Raw genomic sequence first — 12,626 nt, 5'->3', positions numbered from 1 at the left:
CCTGGAACTACGCCGCCTTCGGTCTGATCTAAACATAGTGCACAAAATTGTCTGCTACAATGTCCTACCTGTCAATGACTTCTTCAGCTTCAACCTCAATGATTGGCAGGCAAACAATCGATACAAACTCAAACCGCTCCAAACTCGATTGCAGAAAATACGACTTAAGCAACAGAGTGGTCAACGCCTGGAATGCTCTACTTGACTCCGTTGTTACATCCTCAAACCCTCCACAGCTTCAACTTCAAACTGTCTACCGTGGACCTCACCGCATTCCTAAGAGGTCCGTAAAGGGGGCGTGCATAAGTGTTAAGTAATTAAGCTCCCTGTTAGAAGAGCAAGTATGCAGAGAAGCGTAATGAGAGTGATATGGAAGAACACGCACAAACCAGCATACAGAGACACTGAATAGTATAAAAAATATAGTAGTTTACTATGTAGAAATATAGAAGTATTCAGAGTCCGGTTAACAGTCCAGGTCATACACGGTTCAGTCATTCAGTTATCAATATTCTCAGTTTAACACACAAAACAGCTAAACAGTAACAAGACTCAATAACTCACAAGCAGTATCAAACAGTATCCACGATCAGCATCTAACAAACAGAGAGAGAACTAACAGTCATTCTGGTTCCCTCTTACAGCTGCATGAGGTAACAAACCAATTACATCCCTCCAACATTTAAAGTAACAGTAAAGTAATCATAGCTTATATACATTGCCAAACCAAGCCTGGGGTTACATCCCTATCAATAAGCGCACCACTCTATTTGTTTGTTTGTTTGTTTGTATTTATATGCCGCCCTTCTCCAAAAGGATTCAGGGCGGCGTACAACATTAAAAAAAACACACATCCCAAAAGTTTAAAATTTTTTTAATCCATATCCAAAAAAAACAAACCGAATTTAAAAGACAATGCATTTAAAATAAGTTAAAATTAACAGGCCAGGCCGGCTTGCTGGAAAAGCCAACTTTTTAGGGCGCGTCGGAAGGACCGGAGGTCAGGGATTATGCGAAGCTCCGGGGGCAGCTCATTCCAGAGGGAAGGCGCTCCCACAGAGAAGGCTCTCCCCCTGGGGGTCACCAGCCGACACTGCCTGGCCGACGGCACCCTGAGGGTGTGCCTTCCGTCCCTGTCCTATTGTCCCCATTTATTGTTACTCATTTCTTATGTATATATTTATACCTGCTTATATGTTTATATGTTATATTCATACAAGTATGTTTTCTCATACTTGCTTGTCAAACCAACTAAATAAAATAAATGAAGCATAATTTTTCTGTACAGTAAATCCATGATTTGGGATTTATTGCAGAAATCAAGGCATGCCGTTGATTGGTTGTGTCATCGTGTCTTGTTTTGGGACACCCAACTTACAAGCCCTTGCCAGTATGTACCAAAGGAGTATTTGCAGCCAGTTTCTAATTTGTGCAGAAATATCCGTCCCTAAGCAAAAGGACGCCTTCGCTTCGGTTCAATTTGCCTCCTTTCAATCAGTTCCTCCAACCGATTTGAGGTCCTTTGAATTTAACAAAGGCAAAACAAACCGGGATTAAATTCCCTGCAGTGGCTGAAAAGGGGACGAACCAGGAGATTACAACATAGGGAATGCTGACTCCCACCGTCTTCCCAATCAAGCTTTCTTTCTCAACTATTGACTGATTGACTCTCCGTCTAACGTGATTGTGAATCATTTTCTGCTTGATTCTCCATCCATTGTTTTCTGCTCGCTCTTCCATCAATTGTTTTCTGCGGGATTCTCAATCAAACAGAAAACAATGCACCCTAATTAACGCACAAGCAAGAAGGAAATCGCACCCTCCCTGAAACTGGCGAGGCAAGCGAATGTATATAAACAGAGAACACACTCATTAGCACTGATGATGTTGCCTAGTTGGGTAATGAAACGTCTGCAAGAAACTGCTGGGTAAGGGAGCACCCTACTCCCCTCTAGCACTGACAAAATGCCTGCAAGCAAACAACCAAGGGCAGGGCGCATCAAGGACTCCACGTATCTTCTCCAGCAGCCAACACTTAGATAAGCGGAGATGAACACCAGACAAACAAAGGAGCGGAAAACAATACCCAAATCAAGTCATTACGTACCTAGGCACTTGGCAACTGACTCATATCTATAGCAACTGACTCATATTTATGACGGTTACAGTCTCCCGTGATCCCTTTTTACCACCTTCTGATGAGCAAACTCAATGGGGAAGTCCAAGTCACTCAACAACTGTGCTACTTATTTACCGTGTTTCCCCGAAAAGTCAGGGTCTTATTTTCTTTTGACCCCTGAAATAAGCGCTCGGACTCGCAGGAGGCGGCGAGCGCACTCACCTCATGGCTGCTGCTGTGTTGCAATATTTTCAGAGGTGGGGGGGCTTATTTTCAGGGGAGGGCTTATTTTAGCGCATGCGCTCAAAAGCCTGATCGGACGTACTATCCATGGAGGTCTTATTTTGGGGGAAAACAGGATAAAAACGGCAGTGATTCACTTAATAACAGTGGCAAGAAACGGTGACTCTCTCTCCCTCTATTCTCTCTTTCTCTTCAACTGTCCTCCCTGGAGAGAGGGGGGGGGATTGTCTATGACAATCCACCACAGCCAACTCCCCACGGTCAACTCCCCACTTTCTAAACCGCCAGGATTTACTTAGAGCAGGGATTCATGTTGAAGTGCAAAATCTGCTGGAAAACAGATCCGGTTTCGATCAGAAGCGCCAAATCCTGCCGAACACGAAGGCTGCAGGTTGATTTCCCTGCCCTGCTCCCCGATTTCTATTATCTATTATTCTATTATCATCCCATATAGTGAATAACCCTCTGTGCCTGCAATCCTGCCTGGAAAGGGAGCGGCTAATAAATTCAAATTTATTATTATTATTAATCCTGGCTCTCGTCCCTCGAGGGCCTTCTTCCCAAATCCCTTGGTGTCGTTCCAATTTTGTCCTCGGCGAATCCGGAGAGCTCCGGGTCAGAAGCAAAAAAAGGAAAAAAAAAGTGTGTGTGTGTGTGTGTGTTTGAGTGCTTTCCTTCCCCGCAGCACCTTTAATTAGCTTATCTCCGGACAACATATGGCTTCCTTGTGGCTTATCGGCCTGCCTTTTCGTAAAGAGAGAAGACAAGAAGGTGAAAAATAGCCTATTATGGGAGCAGGGTTTTCCCAGGCTCACCTCCCCCTCTCCCCCTCCCCTCAATTTCAGCCGAAAATGGGGAATCTGATAGCAGGAACTAGGAACTGACCTTCCAGGTTCCTTTCCGATGTTTTTTTTTTCCCTGGCTGCAGGAAAGGCATTAGAGATCGGAGAAAAGTTACCAGGTAGTTTTAACAGATTAACAGAGTTGGAAGGGACCTTGTAGGTCATCTAGTCCAAGCAGGAGACCCTACACCATTTCTGACAGAGGGCAATCCAGTCTCTTCTTAAAAGCCTCCAGGGATGAAGCTCCCACTATTTCCAAAGGCAACTTCAGTTCCATGGGTTGATTGTTCTCCCTGTCAGGAAATTTCTCTTTATTTCCAGGTTGAATCTCTTCTTGGTCAGTTCCCATCCATTTCTCCTTGTCTGGCCTTCAGGTGCTTTGGAAAATAGCTTGAGCCCCTCCTCTCTATGGCACCCACCCCAAATATTGGAAGACTGCCAAAGAATGGAGGCCTTTGAACTCTGTTGCTGGAGAAGACTCCTGCATTGAGTCCCTTGGACTGCAAGGCCATCCAACTGGTCAGTCCTAGAGGAGATCAACCCTGACTGCTCTTTAGAAGGCCAGATCCTGAAGAGGAAACTCAAAGACTTTGGCCACTAATGAGAAGGAAGGACTCCCTGGAGAAGAGCCTCATGCTGGGAAGGATGGAGGGCAAAAGAAGAAGAAGGGGATGACAGAGAAGGAGGTGGCTGGATGGAGTCATGGAAGCAGTTGGCGTGAGCTTAAATGGACTCCAGAGGATGGTAGAGGACAGGAAGGCCTGGAGGAACGTTGTCCATGGGGTCGCGATGGGTCGGACATGACTTCGCAACTGACAACAACTATATATCTACATGTGGGCGTAGCAGTGGTGGGTTGCAGGCAGTACGCCGCAGTACGGGCGTATCGGAGCCTGTCCGGAGCACCGGATACCATTCCAGTACAGTGCTCTGTTGGGCCCACCGGCCCGCCTGAACTCCTTACCGGTCTTTTAAGTCTTCGGGGCTTCCGCGCAAGCGCATGGTGAGTACAGCGCCTGTGCGACGCTCCACTGAGCAGCTGGAGCATCGCGGAGGCTCGCGGAGGCGCTAAGATACATGCACACTCTGCACACCTCCATCTGGATGCCACCGGGCCCATTCCAACTGTACCAGTTGGAATGGGATCTGGAACCCACCGCTGGGGTGTAAGTGGGATCAATCTTCCCAACAGGTGAGTGATAGTTTTATAGAATCCATCGTCCATCCATCATCAGTCTAGTCCGAAATTCAAAAGCATAAATAAAATAAAATAATAATAAAGGCTCCAGAGAGCAAGAAATCTCATAAACATTTTGGGACCTTAACTTACAAGTCTATAAAATTATGATTCATCACCAGCTTCTATTTATATGGATCTGTCTAATTGCGCGGAAGAAATACGATTGGCTTTAGCTGCGTTTTAACTTTTGATGGGATGCACTGAATATATATATATATATATTTGACACGGCGGTAATAAATCAAGATGAAAATTAAAGCTGATGAAAAATAAATGCGGGAGGGAAAAAGTCAATTTCCTTGCACTCGAAAAAAAAATCTCGAGAAGCGTTTTTTTTAGCCGCGTACAAATTGCGACGTAATTCATTAACAAAGAATCTCTGCCTAACCTTGATTTATTAACATGATTCGCTTAAGTCAGGGGTGTCCAAACTTGGGAACTTTAAGACTTGTGGACTTCAACTCCCAGAATTCCCCAGCCAGCCATGCTGGCTGGGGAATTCTGGGAGTTGAAGTCCACAAGTCTTAAAGTTCCCAAGTTTGGACACCCCTGGCTTGAGTGCTCAGTTCCTTTCATTAGCTTCTTTGGGAAGATTTTTTCTGGAAGTTCTCTGAACATGCTCAAAGTATTTTTTTTAAAGCTATCTGTGAGCCCGGAATAAAGTCAACCGATACAAAATCACAAGAGTTGGAAGGGACCTCGGAGGTCTTCTAGTCCAACCCCCTGCTCAAGTGACCCTATGCCAGTGATGGCTAACCTTTTTTGCCTCAGGTGCCAAAAGCGTGCCCACACATAATGCAATGCCCCCCCATCCCCTGCGCATGTGTACATGACACCACCACCACCCCGCGACCCCCCGTCCATTCACTCGTGGCCACCCCACACCCCGTTTTGAGCCTAGCACACCACTCTGAAGCCTCCTGGAACCACAAATGGGTTGTGGAGGTTCCAGGAGGCTTCAGGGAGGCCTACTAGGCCCAAAATGGGGCGCGGGGGGGGGGAATGTGCACATGACCCCACCCCCTGTGTATGCCTAAGGTGGAACTAGAACTCACCATCTCCTGGTGACTGGCGCAAAGGACCCAACCAGATTTCAAACCTAAGGCAGGACTAGAACTCACTGTCTCCTGATGATAGGTCCAAAGTCACTCAACTGGCTTTCATGCCTAAGGGAGAACTAGAACTCCCCATCTCCTGGTGATAGGTCCAAAGTCACCCAGCCAGCTTTCATGCCTAAGGCAGGACTAGAACTCACCGTCTCCTGGTGATTGGCCCAAAGTCACCCAGCCAGCTTTCATGCCTAAGGGAGAACTAGAACTCCCCATCTCCTGGTGATTGGTCCAAAGTCACCCATCCAGTTTTCATGCCTAAGGCGGAACTAGAATTCTCCATCTCCTAACGACAAGCCATAAGTCACCCCGCTGGCTTTCATGCCTATGATGTGACTAGAACTCACTGTCTCCTGTTTTCTAGCCTGTTGTCTCAACCCTGCATCAATCTCCAAATGAATGGACCTCAACTCCCAGAATCCTCCAACTAGAATTCCTCAACTGGCAATGCGCCAGACCACGGGCTGGATCCGGTCCCCAGGCCTTGAGTTTGACACCTCTGCACCAGTGGTGGGTTCCGGATCCTGTCGCAACCGGTATGCTGCGCATGGGGCCGGGTGTCCTGGTCGGGCACACGCACTGTTCGCGCATGCACATGCCGCTGCCCTGCGACACCCAGCTGCTCAGCGGTGGTCGTGCAGGCGCCGCATGCTGTGCGCGTGTGCGCAATTGGCCAGTCGTATTATAAACGGCCATAGAACGCGGGCGGGCGGGCCAAACGAAGCACCGTACTGATACGGTGGCCGCTACTCCCGGCTACTACCGGCGCCCATACCAGGCTGTACCACCCAGAAAACCACTGCTGCCCTGCATTAGAAGAAACTGGAAAGGAAAGTCTAAAAGTCTAGAATATTGCTAAATCAACACCATTAAACCATGTTTTCCAACCTTTAGGAAGGTAGGTGGACTTCAATTCCCAGAATTCCCCAGCCAGTTGCCTTAGAGCAGGGGTTGGCAAACGTAAACACTCAAAGAGCCCTTTCGGCCCCGTTTCCCACAGAAAAGAAAACTCCGGGAGCCACAAAGGTCCTAACCAGAAGCCCCCCGTTCAATTCTGGAGCTGACCGGAAGTTCAGTTCCCCCACCATAGAGTCTCCTCCTAGTGCGGCGTACTTTTCACTCTACTGGCCGGAAGTCCGGTTCCCCCACCATAGAGTCTCCTCCTACTGCGGCATCCTTTTTCCTTTGCTGATCGGAAGTTCAGTTCCCCCACCATAGAGTCTCCTCCTAGCGCGGCGTCCTTTTCCCTCTACCTGTCATCACCGAAAGCCCTATCAATTGTGGAGACAACCGGAAAACCCTCCCCTTGCCATAGAGTCTTCTCCTGGCGCACTGTGCTTCTCTCCCCCCCCCACCAGAAGCTCCTCTCAAAATTGTGGCGCCGACCGGTGATGGAGCCGCAGCAGAGGGAGGAAAGAGCCACATGCGGCTCCAGGGCCGCAGTTTCCTGATCCCTGCCTTAGAGCTCCCGAAATTGAAAAACCAGTTGTACTAAACAACCAACCTGCAAATCAAAGAAGGACGAATCCCACTGGCTCTCTTTAGATCCCATCTCGGAAGAAATAAGGGAGCGGCATCACTACTTACCTTGAGAAACTTATAAAGAAGGAAAGTGAACCAGTTCGTAAGCATCTTCTCCGCCACAGATTCGGTCCTAGAAGGAAATGGAATGAGAGAGAAGGGGGGGAAAATTGCTAATATTTTCCTCTTGTTATCTTCCCTGGGTGATTGATGGATCGATGGATCCCTCCTATTTGCATGCTATCATAAAGAAAAAAGCTATTCTCCAAATAAAAAGCTCCAAATAAAAATATAGACACAGCAATGCAATGAGAACGGAAAGAAAATAAAATAGCATAATATCAAATGATGCAAATTTCTCCGTCCTCCAGGTTGTCCCAAAGGTGCTTTTTTTCAAGAGGCAACTGGACATCCTTGGTTTCTCCTTGAAGATGTTACGCTTCTCATCCAAGCAGCTTCTTCAGTTCTGACTGAAGGATTTATACTCCTTGCGGTCATTTATATTTGTGCAAATGGAGCGTGTGCGGAGGTGCTCGCCCCCTGTTTGCGCAAGTAAGGAGGCTCGTGCACGCATGCATGCTCGCTGGCTGATTCCATGGCCCAGTTGCAAAGCCTTTGCCCCGGCTTTAAAGGTCAAGTGTATATAAACAGAAAGCAACACCCCCTCCCTTGTAGCAGTGATGGTGTTACCCAGCATGGTCATTAAACATCTGCAAGAAAGCAACCAAGATCAGAGAGCATCAAGGACCTCATAGTCCTCCTCCTCCTCCCTGCGAATCCCACTTCCCTTCTAGCACTGATGATATTCCCTAGATGGGTCAAGAAACATCTGTAAGAAAACCACCATGCTCAGAGAGCACCTCCTCCTCTCCTCTTCCCCCTCCTCGTCTCTCTTGCTCCTCTCCTCTTCCTCATCCTCTCCTCTTCCTCCTTATCTCCTCTTCCTCCTTCACTTCCTCTCCTCATCCTCCTCTTCTCCTCTTCTTCCTCTTCCTCCTCCTCTCCTCTCCCCCTCTCCTCTTCCTGCTTCACTCCCTCCTCTCCTCTTCCTCCTTCACTCCCTCCTCTCCTCTTGCTCCTCCTCCTCTCTCTTGCTCCTCTCCTTTCTTCTCATCCTCTCCTCTTCCCTCTTCCTCCTCCTCTCCTCTCCCCCTCTCTTCTCCTCCTCTCCTCTCCCTCCTTCACTCCCTCCTCTCCTCTTCCTCCTCCTCCTCTCTCTTGCTCCTCTCCTCTTCCTCATCCTCTCCTCGTCCTCTCCTCTTCCTCCTTCACTTCCTCTCCTCCTCCTCCTCTTCTTCCTCTTCCTCCTCCTCTCCTCTCCCCCTCTCTTCTTCCTCCTCATCTCCTCTCCCTCCTTCACTCCCTCCTCTCCTCTTCCTCCTCCTCCTCTCTCTTGCTCCTCTCCTCTTCCTCATCCTCTCCTCGTCCTCTCCTCTTCCTCCTTCACTTCCTCTCCTCCTCCTCCTCTTCTCCTCTTCTTCCTCTTCCTCCTCCTCTCCTCTCCCCCTCTCCTCTTCCTGCTTCACTCCCTCCTCTCCTCTTCCTCCTTCACTCCCTCCTCTCCTCTTCCTCCTCCTCCTCTCTCTTGCTCCTCTCCTCTTCCTCATCCTCTCCTCGTCCTCTCCTCTTCCTCCTTCACTTCCTCTCCTCCTCCTCTTCTTCCTCTTCCTCCTCCTCTCCTCTCCCCCTCTCTTCTTCCACCTCTCCTCTCCCTCCTTCACTCCCTCCTCTCCTCTTCCTCTTCCTCCTCTCTCTTGCTCCTCTCCTCTTCCTCATCCTCTCCTCGTCCTCTCCTCTTCCTCCTTCACTTCCTCTCCTCCTCCTCCTCTTCTTCCTCTTCCTCCTCCTCTCCTCTCCCCCTCTCTTCTTCCTCCTCCTCTCCTCCTCCTCTCCTCTCCCTCCTCCTCTCCTCTCCCTCCTCTCCTCTTCCTCCTCCTCCTCTCTCTTGCTCCTCTCCTCTTCCTCATCCTCTCCTCGTCCTCTCCTCTTCCTCCTTCACTTCCTCTCCTCCTCCTCCTCTTCTTCTTCCTCCTCCTCTCCTCTCCCCCTCTCTTCTTCCTCCTCCTCTCCTCTCCCTCCTCCTCTCCTCTCCTTCCTCTCCTCTTCCTCCTCCTCCTCTCTCTTGCTCCTCTCCTCTTCCTCATCCTCTCCTCGTCCTCTCCTCTTCCTCCTTCACTTCCTCTCCTCCTCCTCCTCCTCTTCTTCCTCTTCCTCCTCCTCTCCTCTCCCCCTCTCTTCTTCCTCCTCCTCTCCTCTCCCTCCTTCACTCCCTCCTCTCCTCTTCCTCCTCCTCCTCTCTCTTGCTCCTCTCCTCTTCCTCATCCTCTCCTCGTCCTCTCCTCTTCCTCCTTCACTTCCTCTCCTCCTCCTCCTCCTCTTTTTCCTCTTCCTCCTCCTCTCCTCTCCCCCTCTCTTCCTCCTCCTCCTCTCCTCTCCCTCCTTCACTCCCTCCTCTCCTCTTCCTCCTCCTCCTCTCTCTTGCTCCTCTCCTCTTCCTCATCCTCTCCTCGTCCTCTCCTCTTCCTCCTTCACTTCCTCTCCTCCTCCTCTTCTTTCTCTTCCTCCTCCTCTCCTCTCCCCCTCTCTTCTTCCTCCTCCTCTCCTCCTCCTCTCCTCTCCCTCCTCCTCTCCTCTCCCTCCTCTCCTCTTCCTCCTCCTCCTCTCTCTTGCTCCTCTCCTCTTCCTCATCCTCTCCTCGTCCTCTCCTCTTCCTCCTTCACTTCCTCTCCTCCTCCTCTTCTTCCTCTTCCTCCTCCTCTCCTCTCCCCCTCTCTTCTTCCTCCTCCTCTCCTCCTCCTCTCCTCTCCCTCCCCCTCTCTTCTCCCTCCTCTCCTCTTCCTCCTCCTCCTCTCTCTTGCTCCTCTCCTCTTCCTCATCCTCTCCTCGTCCTCTCCTCTTCCTCCTTCACTTCCTCTCCTCCTCCTCCTCTTCTTCCTCTTCCTCCTCCTCTCCTCTCCCCCTCTCTTCTTCCTCCTCCTCTCCTCCTCCTCTCCTCTCCCTCCTCCTCCTCTTCACAAGCCCCACTTCCCCTCTAGCAATGACGATGCTCCCTAGTTGAGTCATGAAACGTCTACAAGAAAACCACCCAGCCTCAGAGGGCTCTAAGCAGTTGAACCCTGAGCTACAAAGCTCTCTTCTCTTCTATTGAAATAGCTTTTTCGAGGGACCTCAGAGGTCTTCTAGTCCAACCCCCTGCCTAGGCAGGAAACCCTACAGTACTTCAGACAAATGGTTATCCAACATTAAAAACTTCCAGTGTTGGAGCATTCACAACTTCTGGAGGCAAGCTGTTCCATTGATTAATCATTGTAACTGATTAATTAATTTTTATAACAATTTATTTTATATAAATTGTTCTGATTTGAATTTCTGCTTCAATTATCAGGGCAGCCTCTTCAGATATTGGTCCTGCCCTTGCATCCAAGACTCTGCTATTTCCTGAACCATCCAGGGTTGGCTCTGGGCTGGGGAAAGGCACCCAACCCCGTGGGGAGTGGGACCCTGGGCCAAGCTTACCTCCGGAGCAATAACTTGGGGTGGTTTTTGCTCTCCAGGTTCTTGTCAATCAGGTCGGCCAGGAGCTGCTTGAGGACGTCCGTGGCATATTCCAGCTTGCTCTGCAGCACCGTCATAATGAGGGAGGCCACGTTGCCACGGTCGCGCATGGAGAAGCTGCGCTGGGATTCCAGGGTGCGGATGAAGGAGAGAAGGAAAGGCTTGTTGTTGATCAGCTGGGCGAAAAACTTGAGACCTTTCTCCACCCGGTCTTGCCGATAGCCAGGAACCTGTTCCAAAACAGAAAGGATCCAGAATAACAGAGTCGGAAGGGACCTTGGAGGTCTTCTAATCCAACCCCCCTTGCTCAAGCAGGAGAGCCTATACCTGTGATGTGAACCTATGGCATGCTCTGCGGGCATAAATGCCGTCACCAGCTGCTCTTCTGTTTCTGGCGCGCACATGTGATGGAGCGCCAACGAATGGCCTGAAAACAGCCCAAAAATGCCCCCTCCCCAAAGGGTGTTTAGCCTATTTTCAGGCTGTTTTTCGGCCATTTTCAGCTCATTTTCAAACTGTTTTTCAGCCATTTTCAGGTTGTTTTTCAGCCATTTTCAGGTTGTTTTTTGCCATTTTTAGGCTGTTTTTCAGCCATTTTCAGGTTGTTTTTCGGCCATTTTCAGGTTGTTTTTCAGCCATTTTCAGGTTGGTTTTCAGCCATTTTCAGGTTGGTTTTCGGCCATTTTCAGGTTGTTTTTCGGCCATTTTCAGGTTGTTTTTCAGCCATTTTCAGGTTGGTTTTTGGCCATTTTTAGGCCGTTTTTCAGCCATTTTCAGTTGTTTTTCAGCCATTTTCAGGTTGTTTTTCGACCGTTTTCCTCCCATTTTCAGGTAGTTTTTTCAGCCCATTTTCAAGCCGTTTTTCAGACCATTTCAGGCTGAAAAATAGCCCCCCCAAAAGCCTGAAAACGGGCCGAAAAACACCCCAAAAGCAGGCTTGCGCATGCCAGCCAGCTGTCTTTGGGTTTGGGATTCTGATTTGGGCACTCGGTACCAAAAAGATTCGCTATCACGGGCCTATACCATTTCAGACAAATGGCTGTGCAAACTCCTGACCCCTCTTCTCTCTGGCAGCCCCTCAAGTATGGGAAGACTGCTATCATGTCCCCTATGGTCCTTCTCTTCGTTAGGCGAGGCACACCTGGTTCCCTCAGTAGGTGATCATAATAGGCTTAACAGAATAACAGAGTTGGAAGGGAAGTTGGAGATCTTCTAGTCCAACCCCCCCTGATCAAGCAGCAGACCCTATATCGTTTCAGACAAATGGATCTTCTTAAAAGCCTCCAGTGATGAAGCACCCACAACTTCTAAAGGCAAGTTCTGTTCCACTGATTAATTGTCCTAACTGTCAGGAAATTTCTCCTCAGTTCTAGGTTGCTTCTCTCCTTGATTAGTTTCCACCCATTGCTTCTTGTTCTACCCTCAGGTGCCTTGGAGAATAGCTTGACTCCCTCTTCTCTGCGTAAGGTAAAGGTTCCCCTCGCACATATCTGCTAGTCGTTCCTGACTCTAGGGGGCGGTGCTCATCTCTGTTTGAAAGCCGAAGAGCCAGCGCACTGTCTGAAGACGTCTCCATGGTCATGTGGCCAGCATGACTCAATGCCGAAGGCGCACGGAACGCTGCTCCCTTCCCACCAAAGGTGGTTCCTATTTTTCCTACTTGCATTTTTTACCTGCTTTCAAACTGCTAGGTTGGTAGAAGCTGGGACAAGGAACGGGAGCTCCCTACGTTACGCGGCGCTAGGGATTCGAACCGTTGAACTGCTGGCCTTTCTCATCGACAAGCTCAGCCTCTTAGACAACCGCCTTAAAGTACAGCTGATTTTTACCAGGCCTGGATCCTTCCTTACCCTTATAACGTTTGATGGGAAAAGTTAAACCTGTTTAAAATTCTCTCCAGTTCGCAGTTGTGGCATCTGTTGCGCAGCAGTTGGTTGGCTGGTTTTTAAGGCTGTCCGTGCCTCAGTTTCTCCCCCCCCCCCCAAATTCTTACCTCC

General features: G+C 49.4%; 1 protein-coding gene across 1 annotated transcript in view; it reads right to left on the bottom strand.

The window, feature by feature from the left end:
- PLXNA4 (plexin A4) overlaps positions 1–12,626 on the bottom strand; it is a 397,694-nt gene that overhangs the window by 48,812 nt on the left and 336,256 nt on the right. Inside the window, exons 21-23 of the mRNA XM_081957639.1 lie at positions 12,623–12,626; positions 10,591–10,859; positions 7,141–7,207 (exon numbers count right to left, since the gene is read on the bottom strand). The exon at positions 12,623–12,626 is cut by the window's right edge and continues 139 nt beyond it. Of these exons, the coding sequence (XP_081813765.1) occupies positions 7,141–7,207; positions 10,591–10,859; positions 12,623–12,626 (340 nt within the window). The remainder of the gene's footprint in view (positions 1–7,140; positions 7,208–10,590; positions 10,860–12,622) is intronic.

This window comes from Natrix helvetica (assembly GCF_964273705.1).
Source record: "Natrix helvetica genome assembly, chromosome: 6".
Classification (NCBI taxonomy): Eukaryota; Metazoa; Chordata; class Lepidosauria; order Squamata; family Natricidae; genus Natrix; species Natrix helvetica.
This window is presented reverse-complemented; position numbering and strand designations above follow the sequence as displayed.